This window comes from Artemia sp. Qi Xiang Cuo, chromosome 2 (assembly GCF_049724085.1).
Source record: "Artemia sp. Qi Xiang Cuo chromosome 2, ASM4972408v1, whole genome shotgun sequence".
NCBI lineage: Eukaryota > Metazoa > Arthropoda > Branchiopoda > Anostraca > Artemiidae > Artemia > Artemia sp. Qi Xiang Cuo.
Window position 1 is genome coordinate 6146082 of NC_142795.1, and position 24656 is coordinate 6170737.

Genomic DNA, 24656 nt, shown 5'->3' on the forward strand with positions numbered 1-24656 from the left:
AATACCGCTCTCTAGGGCTATAATGAAAGAAAGGTTGAGGTGGTTAGGGCACGTTGTTCGGATGAAGGATGAGAGATTGCCGAAGATTATTCTTTTCGGCCAACCGTCTGGAGCTAAACGGAAAGCAGGTCGTTCTCGTCTGGGGTGGGAGGACGTCATAAAGAAAGATTTAAAGGAAATTGGAACTTCGTGGTCGGGTATAAAAAGGGAGGTTTTGGATAGATTGGGTTGGAGGAGGAACGTGCGTAGCTGTGTTGGCCTCAGGCGGCTTGGTGCTGCGGTGAGTTGTTAGTAGTAGTAGTAATAACTAGAAGGGTAATAGACCGTATTAGTTTATCCAGTAACACAGTAAAAATTATAATGAGGTCCAACCTTAAGGATACATAGAACTTATTAAGAAACAACTATGTCCTAGGTGCGAGATAGCGACTCTTCTGAGCTAACAGTCAGCAGACAATAGTATGGTAGACCAAAAAGCAAGGACTTGAAGATTTTTGATTGGATCATCTCAGATTGATCTCCTGAGACTGATAATTTCTGGGCTTACTTGCTAAAGAAGTGATCGAGCAATCGAAATTTGTCAGTGCCGTGAGCCTATGAAAATCCGTCACCGTTCCATGAGTTACAAGCACATGTGACCTTTTTTGTGCAAAGGTTGGAAAGGGAGGATAAGTCTTTGAAATTTACGATTATCATGTCCCATTTGTTTCAAGTACTTGCCCCATAATTTTAAAGAACGACCAGAGAAAAGCTACTTATATTTCTGCAGAAAATTTAGCGGCGGAGAGAGGGGAGGGGCTATACTTTACACCTCCAACCAAAGATAGCACGGAAAATAATTTTAGACTTAAAAGCATCTACCTAAATGGTTTTTTTTACAAAAAAGTTGGTATTGGAGGAAGCATAAATCCGGCTAGGATTTAACTCACTCTTGCACTGAGTCAGGATTGAGCCCAATGTGCACCCATTCCAGATTTAGCTCACTCTTGCCTCCAACTCGAACTTAACCGACTTTCAAACAACACAAATGTAGACCTACAGCTTAATTACATACAAAGCTTATTTTCACAGAGAGTGTCGATTTAGCTCGCTTATGCGCCAGATACACCGTTTTATGCATCGAAACTTCTGTATCGAGTCAAGATCTTTTTGCGACATTTTAGGACTTTCTTCGTTTTTCCTCGAGTCAGTCTGGATCTTCGAATCAGATCGTTTTACACCAGATCATTTTGCACTGAGATTGTTTTGCACTGAGATCGTCTTGCCCTTTTTAAGTGACCGAAAAGATTGGAAGGCAAATAGCCCCCCTTCCACGCCGTTTTTTCCCCAAAGTGGTCTGATCATAATTTTTAGATAGCCATTTTGTTTCTTACAATTGAAGGATCCAATTAATATGATATCGGGGATGACATGACCCCACACAACCCTGCAAGTTATGACCCCCCCACGGGCTGCAAGTTTTGAAATTTGCCCATTGTTTGCATATAGGGACCTACTCGTTAATGGGAAGTATACATACATTTTTCAGGGGGAGGAAGTTTCTACGGGGAGAATTTTTGTTCGGGGGGGGGGGGGGGGTTCCAGGAGTGAGCTTTCCTGGAAAAATTTTACAAGGGGGAGGTCCCAGAATTCACTTACGAAATTCGGTTTATTTATCTTGCTTCCTCTTTGGTGACTTAATTTTACACGTGGAGATGTTCTAGGGGGGGGGGGGGGGTTTAAGCGGGGTTGGAATTCTCTTAGAGGTTTTTCTATGGAGGGAGAGGGGGTATTCTGCGGCAGAAATTTTTCATGGGAGAATTATCATCAGGAGATATCCCACATGGGAAAATTTGTCACTGGAGAAACTTTCCATTCGGGGAGGGGAGGATTTACCGGGAAATGTTCCACATTGGGGGGGGGTCTGGGATGACTTTAAAAAAACTGAAATAATAAGTAACCGGTCTTTTCTCAAATGGAATTATAGTAAGGAGAATTTTTCAGGCGGAATCGTCCGTAAGACATTTTCTGGGGGGAATTTGCAGCGAGGATGGGTTTGTCCGGGGTAATTTCTCGGGGGGGGGGGAGTATTTTACACGGGCGGAACTTTCCATGGATGAATTTTTGCGGGGGAGGGGAAATTTTCCATGGAAAGAGAGGCAGATTTCCCGGCAATAATTGAAAAGCGATCAGAAAAATCAAATAAAAAAACAAGTTTTTTAAACAGAAAGTAAGGAGCAACGTTAATACTTAAAACGAACAGAAATTATTCCATATATTAAAGTGATACCCCATCCTCAATACCCCACTTTTTACGCTAAAGTTTGGCTTTTTGTCCAAATTCTTTAAAAACGACTGATGAAGCAAAAGGGTCGCTTAATAAGAATCAGAAACCTTTTTAAAAGTACTGAAAAACTTTAGCGTAAATAGCGAGGTATTGAAGAGGGCGCAACCTCTTTCACGTACGGAATAATTCTTTTCGTTTTAAGTTTTAACGTTGCTCCTTACTTTCACTTGAAAAAACTAATCTTTTTATTTAGTTACTATTAAGACTAATTTAGATAATAGTTACCATTTGTGAGTCTGCTAGGAATGGCCATTTTTTCCCATTTGCCAGTTTTTTAAACGCGATTTTTATTGTAGCTTCCACCGCAACCATGATGTTTCTATGAAACATGAACCATTTTAAATTTTGCTATCTTTCTCCTTTGGCTGCTTGGAACAACACCGCCTGAAGACACATTTTTTTTCTCGACCATTTTCAGGAAAACAAATATTTCAATTTTGAACCACTACAATGAAGAGTTACACGGTATTTTTGGGGTAGAGAAGGGCATAGGATGGTGCAAACACTGCCCTTCAATCCTTAAAACGGACATCAGAACTGCCAATTTCTGATAAAATGAGCCTTCTGCAAGTTTCTATGACCATCCATTCTATATGAAGTGGCTGAGAGAAAATAAAACACATGAGAGGCATGGCGCTGTACTAAATCCCCGTTACTATGTTGACTCTGATAGGCTTTAAAAACTTAGTTTTAAAGGGTTCTGTGTTACGTTATGGGGATTTTTTATTCGATCTATGTCTAATACAAAGAAGCCAATGTTACTGAAAATGTTATCTACCAGGTCGGGGCTAATTCGGACTAGAATAAGGCTAACAGTAAGAAAGAACTTATAATTTTTTTTCAAGAAAAACTGAGGGGGAAAAATTCATTATTTTATCAAACAATATTCTCGATAGTATTATATTTTGTCAAAAATATCAATATTTTATCAAGAAAAGCTGAGGAAAATAATGCCAATATTTTATCACTAACTTCGTCTTTTGTACAACAATAATAAATGAATAATTCAATAAACGAAATAAATTGATTAAGTTAATTAGAATTGTATTCATAATAGTAGCAGTATAAACCAGGAAGTTTTAATTATCCAGGGATAAACGGTGATTTAAAAAAAAAAACGCCTCTAGGATAATGTCATAAAATGTTGGAATAGAGCCTGTATTTACATTTCAGCGATTAAAGTATAAAGGAACTAATATAATTTCTGCTTGTATTTAGATACTTACGCAAACAGGAACAGGAATATCCCCAAAGTCAAAGGTTCTCTTATTAATTACAATGAACAGAGTTGCCTCGTTGACTAGTCCTCTTCCAGGAGGGTGGGACCCGACTGCTCTTCCCTCCTTTGTCTGCGTAAAGTGGTAGGACAAACGAGGATTCTAAAAAAAAAAAAAAAAAAAAAAAAAAAAAAACAAGAGATGGAAAAACTTTTTAATACAATGAAGAAATTATTAGTGGATTATTTAAAGCACATTAAAAAATATACTGAAAAAAACGCAAATAAACAAATACAAATATTAAACAACAAGTCAGTGTTTTACATAAAATTCATAAGAGAAAAATACGAAAATTTTCAATAAATTAAATTTTTATTCATATTTCAAGGTAAATTAAACTACAAATCTAAACATCATATTAAACTTCACTGTTTTCGCTCAAATGGACCTTTTTTTCTGGAAATCAGAAACCATAAGTAAAGTTCGGCAAACACAGATCTTTCCCCTATTCTCTGAAACGGAAGTTCAGCTGTGACTTTGAAAAGCAATCGAAATCATCCGCTAAGACTTGAATAAGTCTTTCCCGCTGCTCCTCTGATGACCCGATTATCTTCATTTTTTTCTTCACAAAATTGTTTGTTTTATTTCTTTTTTCGTATATATTATGAACAAATACCATCGCATCAGGAAAGAAATGCAAACCCGGTGTTATAATTTATCCTCTGATTCATATGAGAGGATTTTCATAGGCCCACTAATGAAGCCAGACATAACAAAAAGAAACATTCTATAACGAATTGCACTCAAAGATATACCCAGACATGACATCCTCTCTGTCACAGGGGATTTCAATGCAAAGGTTTGCAGCGATGGAAACTATAGCGTCGAAGTCCTGGTCAACCACGAGCATGGAGAACGCAACCAAAACGGAGAGTTGCTGACAGAAATGGCTCAGTCCAATGCCTTGGTTGTTGGTGGCACTCTCTTCGCGAATAAAAATATCCACAAGTACTTCTAGACTTCACCTGGAGGAGGTACGACAAACCAGACCAACCACTCTCTAATAAGTAAAAAGTAGCAGACATCGCTGTGAGATTTACACGTGATCAAAGATACTGATATCTTCACTGACCATAGCTGAATCGTTGCCAAAATCAGAGTTACGCTGTCGGCCCAAGAATAGGTGAAGACAACAAGGCGGCGCAGCGGCTCTGCGAGTGCGGAAAACCTAACTATTGATGAATTCGGTCACAGTTTTCATTGAAGCATACCAAGAGATTTAAAGCCCTCAGTCAACTGAGCAAAGAAGACCCGAAGACAGCTAGGATACCTAGCAGGCCAACCTAACAGTCACCAAAGAAATCCTTGGCCTGAAAAAGCCGCCGAAGGTACATTAGACCTCCGCTGACTTCTGGAACCTGATCGGAGAGAGGTCCGACAAGATGAAAGCACTTCTCAATACCCTGTCCCACAATTCAAGCCGATCCCTCAAACTGGAATGCGCTATACTTGATAAGACTACCAAGAAAAGCGTCCGCGCTGACAAGCGTCGTAGCCTTGAACTGAAAGCTGAGAAGGCTGAAAAAGCTGCTAGACAGGATTGGTCTCAGTTAGTATGCCGCATCGCCAATGAGAGAGCTGGAATACGTTCAATGACAGACAGACCCATCAATGATGAGATTGGACAAATTCTTACTGATTCTGACAAAGTAAATGAAGCCTCAGTGACGCGTTTCATAAAGTTGCTAAATGGAACGCTACCTGCTGATCCTCCAGATATAAGTGACCTTGGATTTCTAAACCTAGCCATTGATATTGAACCACCCCCTGGTGGGGAGATACTAAAGGTGGCTAAAAAGCAAAATTTTGGCAAGTCCTGATCGCAGAAGAAGTTAAAGTCAACTTACAAGTCCTAGAGTAGTTAACTACTCGATCAAAGTTTTCTGTTTGTCATGTTCACCCTAGTGGCTGGAATAGCTTGTCACGTAATTTTATGCAAGAATCAAAACCAAATGAGTTCCAAAGGCGGCTGAAAGACCATTGTTTTAAGGTTTAAAAAAAAGGTGGGTCAAGTGTTTTATGATTTCTTCACTTGTTAAATTAGAATGATTTGCATGATTTTTTTGATTTGATGGATTGAACATGGAAGGTCCAGAATGGTCTGTTTGTTTTTTTGTTTTGTTTTTTTTTCTTTGGTTGGCATGTTGGTTGTCGTCAGCTTGCATAAGTTAATATATATTGAGGCCTAGTGAGCTGATTATTTACCTTCACAAACTTTGCTTTGGGTTTTGTTATTTTATTGTTTATGAATAAATCCCTTTATACTGAAAAAATAACATGATAAAAAAAAGTTTAGAAAGCCTAGTAGTACGTGCTAATCCTTCTGTATCATTTTAGAAGTACAGTAAAGTAAATCAAGACAATATTGTAATTACCACAGTTAACAATCGTCTTAAAAAGTCTGTTTCCTTGCTAACAGTAACAAAACTAGCAAATATCGATTTTTACTTACCTCTAATGTAAATTTATGACCAGCAAGTTCGAATTCAATTTCCTCAACGAACAGATTTGGATCAAGATGAAAGTCTTGTGGAGCCTTTAAGACCTACAATATTTAATTAATTATTTGTTTAAATATATAGTTAAGTCAATATTAGCATAGTTAAGTTGGATTGGAACACTGACAAGAATACCCCAGACATGTGACCTTGGGAGATACAAAGAAAACTGGAAGAAAATACATTACCAATTTTGAAGACTACAACTGTGTTTTAGAGAAAATCCAAAGATTTGGCTTGTTGATACATGAAGATATGATAAGGCAAAGTATAATGAGTAGATTGTTAAAATCATATATTAGAAATAAGATATGCATTGGGGATAAAGTACATTAAGTCATACATTACACATGCAGAATTACACATGACTTTCACACGCCGAAATTAGAAATAAGAAATTAGAAATACTGAAAATATAAGAAATAAGATATAAGAAATGGAAATACAAAATATAACAAATCAGAAATAAGATATACATTAAGTCATATATTACACATGATTTACAGATGCAGAAATTAAAAAGGAATAATGAAGTCAAAACATGAACAAGTAAAAACTGCTCCAAACAGTGTTGTCAACTGGGGGAGGGACAAATTCCCACTGCCTCTTCCTTGCTTACCTCCTATATTTAGGAAAAGCAGGTATTTCCATTGAAAAATGTCCTTTTCTTGTATTTTCACTGAAAAAAAAAGAAAATGCCCCCCTTTCCTACGATTTTGCAGAATTTATTTACCCCCCATACTTTCGTTAATTGCCACCACTGCAATATGAGTTAAGCTGCAGCCCACCCCATGCCTGTCTAAAATAGTCATTTATACTTTACCAAGGACCAAATTTTTGAACAACGTGTTTTCCAGTTGTTTAAAACATTTAAAATACTAGTCCAGCCTTCTTAAAACATTGTCTTAGAATAAAGACAAAAACTTATTCTTAATGTTTTAAAAGAATACCTATTTCATCACCATTTATTTCTTCTATTAGTATTTCAGCGAAAACAATAGACAATTGATAGCTAAATCAAACTTTGACCATGTTGACTGGTAATTTTTGAAGCTGCCAGGTTTGCTTTAGATTATTTATTATTCTGCAACTATCTTATTATGATGCTCGTTAAAGTAGATCCCCCCCCCAGGGGCGTAATTTGCTATATGGCAGCGAGGAGGGAGGCAACTACCCTCTCCAGACCCAAGTTTACTCCCCAAGCTGAAATTTATTTTCTGCAAAAAATCTGTGAAAACTAAGATAGGCCTGCATAATTCAAGCAGCCAGAGAAACAGGTTATTTTTCTTTAGTATATCTGCCTTTATGGCACTAAATGACTCATTTTTCACTCAAATTTTTACTTGATTTGGGAAAACTGGCTCTAATTTGCGCCCCCCCCCCAAGATTTTGGCAAAATTACGCCACTGGATCCCCCTCCCCCCGCTTCCCAGACAAAAACTCATTTTAAAGGTCACCTAATAACGGGTTTGTTGCAGTAGTGAAAGATGGAGAGTCTAAATCCAGTTTATCATTATCAATATTAGTTTGAAACATTTTGAAAGCATTATTAGACTAAATTATTCTGAAAGAGTAATGAATACAATTAAAAATCATGAAGATAACAGCCTTATAAACCTAATAAGCTAGTAGTTACTTCACAACCGTTTCCGGTGGATATCACTTCAAGTATCTTCTATATTAAGGCTACTATGCTTTACAACTTGGAATACAGCCTTCATTTAACTTGGGTGAGGAAACTGGAGAAGCCAATATAATTTTTTAAGGGAATTAATTAAAAAAAAAAAAAATTCTACAAGACACGTTTTTCAAAGAAACGTAAAGAACTCCATTAAGCCAAAAATGAGCAAAAATAAAGTCAAATAATCTTCCAAGCGTAAAACTAACATAAATCACTATCAATAAATAAACAGAACTCAAAACGAACAGAAATTACAATAATTAGCCGCTTTAAACTCAAAATAAGTAGAAAATAAAATCATTGGAGCCGATAATCCCCCCTACATTCTGAAGACCAGAACACGATTTGCACTTTACTGAAAAAAAAAAAAACGAACAAATGATCTTGGATTGTCAGTTAAATTGACATATACTGACATTTCTTCATTAAGGTTTTGATAATTTTTCATTTATGAAAGTAAGAAAGGTAAAAGCATTTCACGCGTATTCTGTTTTCAGTAAAGCACAAATTGTGTTCTGGTCTTGAGAAGGCATGTGGGTTATCAGGCCCTATTCATGCTAATTTTTGCTTGTTTTGAGTTTGACTCGGCTATTTATTGTAATTTCTGTTGGTTTTGAGTTTCATTTATTTGTTGATAGTGATTTGTTGTAGTTTTAAGCTTGGAAGATTATTTGACTTTAGAGAATCTTAAAAACAGCACTAGAACTTCTGATTTATCAATCCAACGAGCCCCCTTCGAAGATTGTGCGATCACTCTTTCTATATATACCTTATATGCCCCCAAGGCATAACTTACCTTGCCCTTACGGCTTTGGGGTAGGGGGGTTGTCATCTTCAAAACCATAATGTCCGGTCTTTCAATTATGTTGAACAAAATGGCTATCCCAAAATTTTGATAGGATGTGTTTAGGGAAATGGTGGGCAGGAGAGGGGGGTTAGTTGCCCTCCAATCACTTTCGACTATTACAAAGGGCACTGGTTCTTTCAATTTCCAAACAAATGAGCTGTTTATGAAGTTTTTTGGACAACAAACGGCCATCTCAAAATTTTTATCAGATGCATTTCGGGAAAATACGAGGTGTGTGTGTGGGGTATCCACCCATTGATCAATTTGAATATTAAAAAGGGCATTAGAACTTCTGAGTACCAATCCAGTGTACCCACCTCAGAAGTTTATAAGATCATCATTTATATATATATATATATAAGTTTTTTTTTATATAAGTTTATTAATCCACATTCATAAACAAAAGAATAAATTAAACAACACTTTCACGCTGGAGAAAACCTACGAAGGTTTGTGATCGCGCGAAACTCCACATAACTACTTACCTATTAACTCAATATTTACATAAACCTCAACTATTTGATTAAAACTATTATAAATAAACCAAAAATAGATAAACTATATCCTATATATATATATATAAAAATAATAATAATAATAGTTAAAAAAAAAATATAGAAAATAAATAAATAACTGAATTAAAAATGATAATACATAAATAAAATATAAAAGAAAAATAATAATAACCAATCCAGTCTCCATCACTCACTATAATCAACTCCATCTCCCCTCCCCCACCCTGCCAATCTTATCTTAGCTCCTACCCACCGTTACGTTCCCAGCCCACCCTTACCTCTTCAGCTCTTCTTCCTCCCCTACCCAACCTACCAACAATAATAAAATTTAACGAATTCCCCCCCCCCAAAAAAAAATAATCTTTTTAAGTCTTTTTAAATTGAGGTATATCTTCTGCCGCTCTAATGATCAATGGTAGCTCATTCCATACTGATGGACCCAGGTGTTTTATTGAAAATGAAGACCTGGTACCACGACATAAATCAACAACTACATTATCATTTTGCCTAGTTCCATAATTGTGTAGGTTACTATTAATTTGGTAAAAATTCTTAAAAACATCAGGGGTTAAACCATTCTTACACTGAAACACAAATACTGCAGCTTGGTAATCTCCTATCTGATCGATATTAAGTAGGTTCAGGAGCCTAGAATAGGCACAGATGTAAGGTATGATCTGGACACGCTTCCCAATTGTTCTGATAAATCTACTTTGGGAGATTTTCCTTCGTCTATAGCTTCACAAGAAGCTGCTGCTCCATAGAAGGCAACCTTAAGAGAAATGTGGACAACCCAACGAATAATATATAGTTAAAAGTATTCTTTGAGGGAGAAAGTGCTGCAGACGTTGAAGTATTCCTACCCCGCGGGCAATTTTTGATGAAATTGCATCACTGTGACACTTCCATGCCAGATGGCAATCAAGATAAAAATCAAGGTAGTGGAGATGATCAACTTGCTGAACTAGATTACCCCATAAAGTTACCTGGCCAAACACATCCAGTGGTGTACCAACTCTACAAAACGTCATTAAAAGTGTCTTGCTAACATTTACACACAATAGAGTTAATGAAGTGAAATCTCCAGCCTTTCCAATGTGAGATTCGCTTTTTTCACCAGGTCCTTCACAGATGAGGCAAACACAGTTAAAACGGTATCATCGGCAAACGAATTAAGACACACATCTTTCAAATAAGAACGCACGAGATCAACATAGATAAAGTAAAGCAGGGGACTTAACACTGATTCTCCTGTTCCGCCACATATCATTGAAAATGATGATGAGTACACACATCTAAATTATACTTTTTGGTGTCCCCGTCTGAAATAACTTTAAAACCACTTTACGCTCTTATAGCGTATACATAACAATGCCATCCGACTAAGCAGAGTTTGAAAATCAACTGTATCAAATGCTTTGCAAATATCTATAAATATAGACAAAGGTGTTTCACCTCTGTCCATACCACTGTTGATTGATTCTATAAGTTGATGCAAAGCATTCTTCATTGAGTGCCCTTTGCAAAATCCGAATTGGGTCTCACTAAGCAAATCATTAGTCTGTAGGAAACAATATAGACGTTTATGAACAACTTTTTCTAATAATTTCGAAAACAGTGGAAGGATCAAAATCAATCTCCAACTCTCAATTTCCTTTTAAGGGCCACCTTTATGAAGTTATATCACTTTCGCAACATTTAGTGGTCAGGAAAAATGCCATTTTCAAGTGACAGGTTTATAATAAAAATCAGACACGGTAGAATATAATGCATTATTGCCTTAAAAGCTCAAAGAGATAATCCGTCCACTCCCACAGAATTTGATTTCAGAGATTTTATTATTTTAAGCAGTTCATCACTTGTACACAGATCAAAGGCTAATTCAAAACTCTCACCTCTATTATCACATATAATGTATTCTTGAATCTGTTGACATCTTTTTTTTTTACACTATTTTGCACTATAATACCAATATTGGAGAAAAAATTACCAAATTCATTTGCAATTCCAGACTTATCATCAGAGGCAAACCCTTCAAGTTGTACTTCATTCCTTCCAATTTCAGCATTCCCATTGGTCACTTCATTTATTAGTTTCCATGTTTCTTTCATATTTCCTTTACAATTTGAAAACTTTCCATTGTAATATTCGACCATAGCTTTGCAATGCAATTTGTTCACTAAATTGCGCTGTTTTTTTAACAATTCATAGGAAACATCACTTTTATCATCTAGATATCTTTGAAAGCTCAATCCTTAGCTTTCTTTCTTCCAGTATTTTACTTGTTATCCATGGCTTACGGGGTTCCTGTTTCTTCACTTTCATTACCTTAATAGGACACTCACTATCAAAAATGGGTAGAATAACTGACATTAGATTATCAAGTGCTCTCATAGGGGATTCTTCAAATATAGTATATACCTCATATACTCTCAGGACATAACTTACAACCCTTGCCCTGAGGGCTCTGGGGGGTGTCATCCTCAATGACATAATTTCCGACCATTATTCCATAATTACGAGACATAATTTGAATTACGTTGAACAAAATGGCTATCTAAAAATTTGGATTGGATGGGTTTGGAAAAATGGTAGGCATAGGAGGGGGGTTAGTTGCCCTGAAATCACTTTCGACTATCAAAAAGGGCACTGGCCCTTTCAATTTTCAATCAAATGAGCTCTTTGAAATTTCTAAGACAACAAATGGCCATATCAAAATTTCCATCAGCTGCATTTCGAGAAAATATGAGGTGTGGGGGGGGGGCATCAACCCTTTGGTCAGTCTTAAACATAGGCAGTGCCATAGTGCTACCTAAGTAAAGAACATTGATGGCACAATTTTTTTTTCCTTTAGACCAGGGAACTTCATATCAAAGGAGTTGTTGTAGAAACTTCAAAAAGGGCCCATTTGATTGGAAATTGGAGTGGCTTCTACACCCACCATTTCCCCAAACACGTCCAATCAAAATTTTGAGATAGCCACTTTGTTCAGCATAGTTTATTTCCAGATAGAAATTATGTTTTTGAGGAGGACGCTCCCCCACAGCCCTCATGGCAAGGGTTGCAAGTTACGCCCTGGGGGCACATAAGATTTTATAGAAAGCGTTGTTGTAGAAACTTCAAAGAGACCTCATTTGATTGGAAATTCAAAGGGCTAATGCCCTTCTTAATAGTCGAAAGTGATTGGAGGGCAAATAACCCCCCTCTCACACCCACCTTTTCCCCAAACACATCCAATCAAAATTTTGAGATGGCCATTTTGTTCAACGTAGTTGAAAAGTTCTGAAAATTAGGTCTTTGAGGATCACAACCCACCCACAGCCCTCAGGGAGAGGGTTATATTTTATGCCCTGGGTGCATATAAGGTTTTCATAGAAAGTGTTGTTGTAGAAACTTCAAAACGGGCTCATTCAATTGGAAATTGCAATGGCTAGTGTCCTTTTTAATAGTCAAAAGTGATTGGAGGGCAACTAACACCCATTTCACGTCCAACAATACCCCAAACATGTCTGATCGAATTTATGATCGAGCTATTTCGTTCAACGTCGTTGAAAAATCCAGTTGTTGCATCTCTAATCAGGAAACTCCCTCCACAATCATAATAAACCACTATAAAAGATATGCTCTGTAAGTATTTAAGGTTTTTATAAAGAACTTTATCGTATAAATGTCAAGAATGTCTCATTTGATTGGAAACGCAAAGGACTAGTGCTCTTTTTAATAGTCAAAAAAAGTGATTGGAGGCCAACTAACTCCCCTCTCACGCCCACCTTTTCCACAAACACACCCAATTACAATCACCCTGGGCATAAAAAAAACAACAAAAAAACACATGCTAGGCCTATCTCTGATTTTTTGTCTTGTAAAAAATTCAGAATTCCATGTTTTTGAAGCTAGGAACTTGAAACTACTATAGTAGGATTATCTGATGGTTTAATATTCATTGAGATTGCTTGGGTTTTTGGGATGTTTTCCTATTTTTTGAAATCAGAAGAGATTTCTTAGGCTTGTAGCTTTTAATGGGTAACATTAAACTTAATGAAAATTTAGGTCTGGATTAGTGGCTATTGACAAGGAAACATGTTAAGAAAACAAATCTAACTTCATAATATACAGGAAAGTTGTAGCTAACACATTTTACATGCAGCTCTGTTATAATTTACCCCCACCCCCAAATATGCAAATCTATAGCTAAAATTAAATATTTCTAATATATTCTTCCAAACATATCTCTTGTTTCAACCCATGAACCTGTAAACTGCATCAACTGTAACAAATCAAGAACCAGAAAAACAAGAGTCATGGGTAGCAGAATCCATTATGTTTGAGCATTAGGGGGGTTTGAGGTAAAGTATAGCAGGGCTCCATGCAAAATACATTAGCTACAATAATTCTGCATACTGTGAAGTAAGAATTATTTTCTCAACATGTTTCCTTCTCAAACCCCTAATTTGGATCAAAACCCAAATGAATTTTATATATTTCAAATCAATATAATAAGCTGATGCTAGATATTGAATAATTCACATAAATGACCTACAAATAAAGTGAAAATACTACTTGACACCCTTTTTTATACTCTTTCCAAATATAAAAAGCATTTTTGGCACAAGTTCAATTTTAAACTCTTTATGGACCCTCAAATATGATACCCCTTTCTCTTATTTTAAATACAGCTTATGTATCTCTATTAGCATCACTATTGTTAAAACCAATTTGCCCATAATTAAGTTGAAAGTGACAAATTCAAGAATCAATAATTGCATGGGAAATATATAATATGAGCTATATATTTGGGTAAAGTTATAAACATTAGGTTAGGTGAAAATTCAATGTTTGCCAAAAATGATAATCATATTCAGAAAGAGCATATAAAAGGCATCAAGTGGTATGTCCACTTTGTTTGTAGTTCATCTATATGAATTATTCAACATTTACCAGTCTAATTCTTTAATTAGCCTGTATGAGTTGTTATCAAAATTCTTTGGTAAATATTTTGCTGTTTATATTATTGACTTTCAAATAAAGTGAATATACTACTCAATGCCTTTTTTATGCTCTTTATAAATATAATGATTACTTCTGCCACAAATGAATTTTATCCCCACCCCTATATATACCAATCTAGGGTATATATTTGCATATTAGGGGAGGGGGGTCAAGTTTATTTCTTATTCAATGAGAGGTAATTTAAACTTTACCCTCACCTGCCTAATGTGCAAATATATACTCTGAAATGGTATATACAGGGGTGGGGGTAGAATTGATTTGCTGCAAAAGTGGTTATAATATTTGGAAAGAGCATAAAAAAGGCATCAAGTGGTATGTTCACTTTACTAGTAGGCCTAATACAAAAATATGAACAGTGAAATATTTACCAATTCTTTTTTTAGAGTTTCCTGAAAGTTTCATTTTCCTAACCTAACCCCTTCCCATGATAGCCAAAAGTAGCTAAAGTAGAATTTTACCTTTTTCTTCTATGGAGATATCTATCTTTAATGTTACCATATGATTTTGTTATATCATATAAACAAATATGATAACAAATATTGTTATATCATATGAGCAACTAAAATATTTGGAGCGTAGGCTATATTGGGGAATCAAATGGTAGTCTAACCTTATACTCTTTTGTTCTCCTAGCCTACTGTTTCCTTCAGAAGAGCCCATAGACTTGAATTTTACCACAGAATTTAGATAGGCTACTTTACAATTTACGTAAGCAGACGTACATACGATTCGTACCATACTTTCAAAGTAACTTTATTTTTACCTTAAACGTATCTGTTGTAGCCATTGCACAACATGTGGCAAAGTATTCGAAATTTGGTGCGAAATTAAGCTAAAATTTTAAATTGTAGTTTTGCCACTGGACCGGAATCATAAAGCAGTGCCGGTCGACTGAAAAGTGGTTTTTTGCGGTGTCCTTCTACTGAAATGGGGTGAAACTCTTGATGAATTTTGATGCCTGCAAAATGATTACTTTCGTTACTGTTTTGACCAAATCCTCAATTTATAGAACCAATTAACTTCTTACCACTTTTCTTGTAAACGCCTTGTAGCTAAACTTTACATTTCAGGGTACACTTTACACTGAAATTTGTACAAAAAATGTAAAAAGGGGAAGTGATACCTCTAGACCTCTTTTCCCCAATGCAGTGGCCAATACAGTCCTTAAAATTAAATATAAAGGTTAGTAGCAGATATTTGGCATTCGCATCCGTCTTTAATCACTAATAGTTTGTCAAAACCATCCATTTTTTTGGGAAAACTGGGACGGAAAACTTGAAATAGGAATCTAGTCTCTTCTGTTCTAAACCATCTGTAAATTTATTGATCTTTTTCCGTCACTTTTTTCGGAAAAGCAGTACACACTAAAAGTAGCATTATACACATAAAAAGTAGTATTATAAAGTCTGAAACTACTCCTCCAAATGAATATGATTGGTTATCTCACTTTACGGCTGAAATCTCACCCCCTGGTCCTGTGCTCGAGGATAAGTTTAATGGGGACCTTGATAAATGTTTTATATTGTGTAGGTCTAGGTACAGTTTTGTTGTAGGTATTTCTAATCTTGTTTGTTCTATTTTTAAATTACTTTGTCATCTGCAGCTACTGTTACAGATGGTCTTTAACTCCGGTCTTGTTCCACAATTATTTTGTAGGGGGGTAATGGCACCGATATGAAAAAAGGGGAAAAATCCATCTGAATATTTATCGTACTGTCCTATAACAGTGTCACCAGTTTTATGTAAATTAATGGAACTACTTGTAGTGGATATGCTCATAGGTAAGTGGTCTACTCCCGACTCCCAGTTTGGTTTCAAAAAAGGGGTTAGCCGCGAGCATGTGCATTATATTCTTACTAATGTAATGGCAGAAGCACATGACTTAAATGAGAGATTTATACTCGCAAATCACGACGAGCGCCAAGTTTTCGATTCGGGGATTCATTCCCAGCTACTCCTGTCGGCTCTTAAGCGCGGGGTTGACCAGTCTGTGATATTAGCATTTAGAAATACGATGCATGTTTTTTAAGTAAGTACCGTTTTACGATTACGCCGCCACAGTGCTACTGTTGCCGTTCTGCGCATGCGCGCTGGTTACCTACATCTCTTGTCTACGCACTGACGCCATTACAGTCTGATTTTTAATTGTATACGTTGTTTTCTGAGTGTTTAAGATGCCTCCGACAATCGTGAGTCCCGCCGATTGTGAAGTACGGGCGGTTATACGATTTCTTAGTGCTAAAGGCGTAAAACCGATCGATATTCATCGTGAGATCTGTGAAGTTTACGGACAAAACATTATGAGCGATGGAATGGTAAGGAAACGGGTGAGAATCAAAACAACAATCCATGGAATGGCGACATTCATCATCACCCAAAAAAGTGAAATTTCCCGGACAGAAATTGCTTGCTTAAATTTCACTTTTTTGGCTGATGATGAATGTCGCCATTCCATGGATTGTTGTTTTGATTCTCACCCATTTCCTTACCATTCCATCACTCATATAGTTTAGTCCGTAAACTTCACAGATCTCACGATGAATATCGATCGGTTTTACGCCTTTAGCACTAAGAAATCGTATAACCGCCCGTACTTCACAATCGGCGGGACTCACGATTGTCGGAGGCATCTTAAATACTCAGTAAACAACGTATACAATTAAAAATCAGACTGTAATTGCGTCAGTGCGTAGACAAGAGATGTAGGTAACCAGCGCGCATGCGCAGAACGGCGACCGTAGCACTGTGGCGGCGTAATCGTAAAACGGTACTTACTTAAAAAACATGCCTCGTATGTATAAAAATCTTCAAGTACAAGTTAATATACCGTCAAATGAGGGTCCAGTATTATCTTCCCATATAGTCCAAGTGAAGATGGGTATTAAGGCAGGGTATAATATCATCGCCTCTACTTTATAATACAAGCATTATAGAAGCGCAAAAGTATGCTAAACGAAGTTTTATATTTCATGGTGTAAATTTAACGTTATTACATTATGCAGACGATATTCTTAATATAAGTAGATCTTTAACTAGTATTGAAAAGAGAATTTTGATATTCGTAATGAAAAGTATGGAGGGATTGGCCTGTCATTTAATTCTAGTCAAAGTGAGTTTATTGTTTTTAATGGTGATTACTCTGATGCTGTTTGTAAATTTGGAAATCAGCAAGTTATAGGGTCTAGTTCCATCATGTAATTAGGACTGCCAATAAGCTCAGATATAATTTGTACTCGCGCTGGCCTACTTTGTAATTTTTCAGAAGAAGCAAGGAAAGCGTATGGAACTCTTGCTTCAACAAAGGGGCATTGCAGATGAGTATGCCAATATTCAGAAGAAGTTCCCCGTACCGGCTAAGTCTATTGCACCTACTTTCCCCCAATCCCTCCATGGAATTGGTCAGTTCTCATGATAAATACTGATTTCTCAAAGTGGAATAAAGATTTAACCCCCATTGCTTTTGTCTAGAAAAAATTTGCTGAACTTAATGCAATTACCTATAAAAACCACTTCCAAATATTTGTTGATGTGTCAAAAATGAATGAGAAGGTAACAAGTGGTGCTTTCCTTCCTCACCCGAAAATTGCAATGGGCGAGAGATTATATAATAATGAATCTATAACGTTTGATGAGTTAAATGCCATAGTCATGACATTAAAACACCTTAAAGAAAAGCAACGTTAGTTGTAAGTTCGAAGAATATTAGAGTTTACTCCGACTCTTTATCAGGCCTTTACTTGCTGGCCTGAGCTCCTCATTATAATTTGGACATTGACACTTATCATTGTCTCCGTATTATAGATAAACTAGCTTCAAGTGGCATAAGAACTTATTTTCAATATATTCCTAGCCACTCTGGCATAAGTGGTAATCATCAGGTTGATGAAATAGCAAAAAATGCTATAAATATTGACCAGCCAAATGGGAGACCAATCCCGATAAGAGATATTTACCGATGGAGAATATCAGATATTAATAAGAATAATCCTATCCTTTCCCCCTTTCCCAATAAGTATTTTTCTAAAATTTACCATAGAATTCGTTCTGGAACAAATGGACTAAATTTTCTTGCATTTTCGTATAAGTTTTCTAATTCAAGGGGTTCAATTCCCCTGTCCCCTAGTTGCAGGCATTGTAATATGAATAATGAAACAATTGACCATTGCCTTTTTGAATGTAATATGCTGACGTCTGCACAACATACCTTGCTTTGTAAACTGTTAAAATGATTCAAACACCACAAAATCTCACTATCAGCCAAGAGCCTATCCAACTATATCTGCACAAAGAGAATAGAAATCAACTTCTATCATCTCATAATTGAACTCCTAGAGTCGAAAGATCTACTGAAAGATATCTGAATATATCTAATAAATATGAGGCAATCAAGCCAGTAGCCCTGTAGCCTACAGAGCAAAGCAAAAGGAAAAGGGCTAAATATTACTACTGAAAAGCCCGCCTGCTGTTAAATAGAAGAAGAAGAAGGTAAAATATAATCGCCGAATTCTGGCTAGACTATATAATGCACTAGTAATGCCCCATGTTTTAGCACTGGCTCCGTTTTGGAATGTTTTTTCTTTAACGGATAAGAGAAAACTTCGTTCTACATTCTATAAATTTTTAAAGTCTCTATTGAATGTTCCCCTATGGGCCAAAAATTCATTTTTAAGTAATAAGTATGGCGCTGCGGAGCCAGTTGCAGCCATTTTGAAAAATCAAGCCAAGTTGCGGAGGCCTTTAGATCCATCTTATAGCCTAAATTTGGCAATTATTCCTTGAGTTACTCTTTATTTTAATAGTTATTTGTTGTTAATTGATTGTTTCCATGTGTTGTGTGAGTTTGTTGCATTAGTGTATTTTTTTTCTTTTTTCTATTATATCTCTTTTGCTCCATTCATGCATTTTGTATGTAATTTTTTTTGAATGGGTTAATAAAATCATTATTATTATCATTTTTCCCGATTTTCTATTTTATGGCCTCTAGATCGACCTATCTTGGAAACGAAAAAGAAGGACCAGAAAGCTCGTCTACACTCCCAGTTCTCCGTTCTATTTCCTGGAAAGTTGAGAGTCTGGACGCGCTCTAAAACTAAAGAAAAATGTTAAAATGTTAGATTGCAGCCTCAGCAAATACGCAAAAAGACATTCCCCGATGCTCATTTTATTTTAACCTTTTGTTAGTTTTAAACTGTTCGCACCACAGTAGTAGCTATTGCTAGACCCAAACGTCGCACCGGTTTTCTTTCTGGTAGCAAATGGCTGATTTTTAGGAAACGGTAGTGCAGCGCCGTTTCTGGTGGACGCTGATTTTTCTTATTAGGGAGGAGTCTTAAATCTGTTCAAAACACCCCAAGTGACATATCACTCAAATCCGAACAAACATAAGAGTCTGTTAAAGCCCTTTAAAACTCCAAGGGCAACTACTACATAATGACACACTTCAATTTGAAGAAAACAAGACGCAAGCAACAACACTAAAAAAAACTGAAGGATAAAAAATCTTTTTTCAGACTTTTTAATCTCTTGTTTTTCAATAAATGATAGTTTTTGCTTCCCTCCGAGTTTGTCTTTTTGTGATACCACACCTTTCAACCCAGTGTTTGTCACATTAGTGAAAAAACTTTGGTTATTCGTATGCAGCAGAACACAGAAGAAGCTCGGTTCAGTTCATTTGGAAAAGAAGAAGAGAGGCCTCAGCTCCTCAGTATATGTTAGACATTGACACTTATCATTGTCTCAGTATTATAGATAATCTTGCTTCAAGTGGCATAAAAACTTATTTTCAGTATATTCCTAGCCACTCTGGTATAAGTTGTAATCATCAGGTTGATGAAATAGCAAAAAATGCTATAACTATTGACCAGCCAAGTGGAAGAACCATCCCGACTAGAGAAATTTACCGATGGAGACTATCAGATACTAATTTTAATAAGAATAATCCTATCCTTTCCCCCTTTCCCAATAAGTATCTTTCTAAAATCTATCATAGAATTCGTTCTGGAACAAATGGACTAAATTTTCGTGCATTCTCGTATAAGTTTTCTAATTCAAGTGGTTCAATTCCCCTGTCCCCTCTTTGCAGGCATTGTAATATGAATAATGAAACAATTGACCATTGCCTATTTGAATGTAATATGGTGACGTCTGCACAACATACCTTGCTTTGCAAACTGTTAAAATGCTTCAAACACCACAAAATCTCACTATCAGCCAAGAGCCTAGCCAACTATACCTGCACACAGAGCATAGAAATCGACCTATATCAACTCATAATTGAACTCCTAAACTCAAAAGATCTACTGAAAGATATCAGAAAATATTTAATAATCATGAGGCAATCAAGCCAGTAGCTCTGTAGCCCACAGAGTGAAGCAAAAGGAAAAGGGCTAAATAGTATCACTGAAAAGCCCGCCTGCTGTTTAAATAGAAGAAGAAAAAAAAACAGCAGACAACCACTTCTTGCAAATACCTTATGGCATTTAAGTTAGACATGGTTTGGAGACTTTGAACAGGACAAGGTTTATACAATGGAAGCTAGAATGCATGTAAAAGCAAGAGGATTTTGCATGTAAAAGCAAAATTTTTGAGATTCGGTGAAAGTTGGACCAAAAGCCCAAATTACCCTGAATCCGAAAAAAAGCGGGGTAGCTACAACGGAATCTCAAAGAGATTCTAAGTTAAGAATATTTCTAAGACGCCATGAATTAAAAGTATATTCTTAAACTTTTGCAACCAAGACCAAAAGTTTACATCTGCGTTAAAAAAAAAAAAACACATAACGATTGAAAGTATTTTCTTCCAGTATTTAGTACGCGAAATCCGAAACAAATTAAAACTGTCGCAGCTCTTTCAATGATATCATACATTCAAGTAGTTCAGTTCTTTTGTTAATAAATGATATTGTGAGGTCGTTTTATGAGGAAGAAAAAATATACAGTTAAGAACAATTTGCAGTCCTCTAAATTCCAAATATTTTGCCGCTTCAAGACATACTAAGTCACTTGAAAGACGAAAACTGATAATGCTCAGTCCAAGATGAAAATTAAAAAAAAAATAATAAAAATTCTGCGATGAAATACGCAGGAAACTAAAACACAGGGATGAGATGGCCGAGGGAATGACACATTACGGCTGAATCTTAAAAGTGAATAAACAAAATACAAGTTTTTTTTTAATGAAAGTAAGAAGCAATAATGTAACTTAAAACAAACAGAAATTATTATGTACAAAAGGGGGCCTACCCCCTTCTCGATACCTAACTCTCCACCCTAAAGTTTTTTGTACTTTACAAAAGCTTCTTATAATAGGCAGCGCAAGTTGCGCTGCCTAAGTAAAGAACGATGTTGGCAAAATGTATTATTTTTTCTTCTTCTTTTTCTTCCATACCAGGGCACTTCGTATCGAAGGAGTTGTCGAATAAACTTCGAAAAGGGCTCATTCAATTGGAAATTGGAATGGCTAATGCCCTTTTTAATAGTCGAAAGTGATTGGAAGGCAGCTAAAACCCCTTCCACGCCCACCATTTCCCCAACAAATCCAATCAAAAATTTGAGATAGCCATTTGATTCAGCAGAGTAGATTTCCAGATAGAAATTATGTTTTTGAGGAGGACACTCTCCCCAGAGCCCTCAGGGCAAGGGTTGCAAGTTTTGCCCTGGGGGCATATAAGGTTTGTATAGAAAGCTTTGTCGTAGAAACTTCAAAAAAGGCTCATTCGATTGGAAATTCAAAGGAATAGTGCCCTTTTTAATAGTTAAAAGTGAATAGAGGGAAATTGACACCCCTCTCACGCCCACCAGTTCCCCAACCACAGCCAATAAAAGTGTTATGATAGCTATTTTTTTCAACGTAATTAAAAGTTATGAAATCTATTTCTTTGAGGATGACAACCCAACCACAGCCCTCAGGGCAAGGGTAAGCTACGCCCTGGGGACATATAAGGTATACAGAGAAAGTGTTATCATAAAAACTTCAGAAAAGGATCATTCAATTGGTAATTGAAATGGCTAGTGCCCTTTTTAATAGTCAAAAGTGATTGGAGGGTAACTAACCCCCCTCTCATACTCACCATTTATACAAACACATCCAAATTAAAATTTTGAGATAGCCATTTTGTTCAACGTAGTTGAAAGTTCTGGAAACTAGGTCTTTGAGAATGAAAATCCAACCACAGCCCTCAGGTCAAGGGTTATAAGTTATGCCCTGGGGGCAATTAAGGTTTTCAAAGAAAGCGTTGTCGTAGAAACTTCAAAAAGGGCTCATTTGATTGGAAATTGATCGAAACATCCAATAAAATTTCGAGATAGCCATTTTGATCAACGTAGTTGAAAGTTCTGCAAAATTAGGTTTTTGAGGATGGTAACCCCCTCAGAGTCCTCAAGGCAAGAGTTACAAGTTATGCCCTGGGGGCATATAAGGTTTTTATTGAAAGCTTTGTCCTAGAAACTTGAAAAAGGGTGCATTCGATTGGAAATTCAAAGGGCTAGTGCCCTTTTTAATAGTCAAAATTGATTGGAACGCAACTAACTCCCCATTCATGCCCACCATTTCCCCAAACACATACAACAAACATACAACCTTATTTGCCCTGGGGGCAAATAAGGTTTTCATAGAAACCGTTGTTGTAAAAACTCCAAAAATGTAAGTTATGCCCTGGGGGCATATAAGGTTTTTATAGAAAGCGTTGTCGTAGAAACTTCAAAAAGGGCTCATTCAATTGTAAATTGAAATAGCTAGTGCCCTTTTTAATAGTTAAAAGCGATCGGAAGGCAGCTAACACCCTTTCCACGCCCACCATTTCCCGAAGTAAATCCAATCAAAATTTTGAGATAGCCATTTTGTTCACTGTAGTTGATTTCCAGATAGAAATTAGGTTTTTGAGGAGGAAACTCCCCCGCAGCCCTCAGGGGAAGGGTTTTAAGTTATGCCCTGGGGGCATATAATGTTTTCATAGAAAGCCTTGACATAGAAACTTCAAAAAAGGCTCTTTCGATTGGAAATTTAAAGGGCTAGTGCCCATTTTAATAATCGAAAGTGATTGGAGGGCAACTAACCTCCCTTCAACGCCCACCATTTCCCGAAACACATCCAATCAAAATATTGAGATAGCCATTTTGTTCAACGTAGTTGGAAGTTCTGAAAATTATGCCTTTGAGCATGAAACTCCCCCCAAAGTCTTCAGGGCAAGGGTTACAAGTTATCTCCTGGGGGCATATAAGGTTTTCATTGAAATCTTTGTCGTAGAAACTTGAAAAAGGGCTCATTCGATTGGAATTTCAAAGGGCTAGAGCCCTTTTTAATTGTCTAAAGTGATTTGAGGGTAGCTAACCCCCCCCCCCCCTTACGCCCACCATTTATCCAAACACATCCAATCAAAATTTTGAGAGAGCCATTTTGTTCAACGTAGTTAAAAATTTTAGAAATCAGGTGTTTGAGGATGATAGCCCCCTGAGAGCCCTCGGGGCAAGGGTTGTAAGTTATACCCTGGAGGCATATAAGGTTTATAGAAAGCGTTGTTATAGACAACGCTTTCTATAAACGTTAAAGTTATAGCGCTGCCTAAGCAAAGAACGATGTTGGCACAATGTATTATTTTTTTTTCTACCATACCAAGGCACTTCGCATCGAAGGAGTTGGAAAAGGGTCGTAGAAACTTGGAAAAGGGTTCATTCAATTGGAAATTGGAACGGCTAATCCCCTTTTTAATAGTCGAAAGTGATTGGAAGGCAACTAATATCCCTTCCACGCCCACCATTTCTCCAAGCACATCCAATCAAAATTTTGGGATAGCCATTTTGTTCAACGTATTTGATTTCCTCATAGAAATTATGTTTTTGAGGAGGGCACTCCCTCCCAGCCCTCAGGGCAAAGGTTGTAAGTAATGCCCTGAGGGCATATAAGTTTTTTATAGAAAGCGATGTCGTAGAAGCTTCAAAAAAGGTTCATTCGATTGGAAATTCAAAGGGCTAGCGCCCTATTTAATAGTCGAACATTATTGGAGGGCAACTAACCCCCCTCTCACGCCCACCTTTTCATCAAACACATCCAATAAAAATTTTTTGATAGCCGTTTTGTTCAACGTAGTTGAAAGTTCTGGAAATTAGGTCTTTAAGGATGACAACCCCCCCAGAGCCCTCAGAAAAAGGGTTGTAAGTTATGCCCTGGGGGCATATAATGTTTTTATAGAAAGCGTTGTCGTAGAAAGTTCAAAAACGGCTCATTCGATTGGAAATGGAAATGGAAGTGCCCTTTTTATAGTCAAAAGTGATTGGAAGGCATATAAAAACGCCTTCCAAGCCCACCATTTCCCCAAACATCCAATAAAAATTTTGAGTTAGCCATTTTGTTCGGCGTAGTTGATTTCCAGATGGAATTTATGTGTTTGAGGAGGACACTCCCCAACAGCCCTCAGGTCAAGGGTTTTAAGTTATGCCCTGGGGGCATATAAGAGCAATGTGTTACTTATTATTTTTTCCTTTAGACCAGGGCACTTTTAATCGAAG

At 36.7% G+C, this 24656-nt stretch overlaps 1 protein-coding gene across 1 annotated transcript in view; it reads right to left on the bottom strand.

Annotated features, from left to right (window-relative positions):
- The window catches only part of LOC148954843 (DNA-directed RNA polymerase I subunit RPA2-like), a 132206-nt gene extending 117246 nt beyond the window's left edge, over nt 1–14960 (bottom strand). Inside the window, exons 1-3 of the mRNA XM_089098895.1 lie at nt 14918–14960; nt 6056–6148; nt 3553–3705 (exon numbers count right to left, since the gene is read on the bottom strand). Of these exons, the coding sequence (XP_088955021.1) occupies nt 3553–3705; nt 6056–6148; nt 14918–14941 (270 nt within the window). The 5' untranslated portion in view covers nt 14942–14960. The remainder of the gene's footprint in view (nt 1–3552; nt 3706–6055; nt 6149–14917) is intronic.
- Between the last annotated feature and the right edge of the window lie 9696 nt (nt 14961–24656).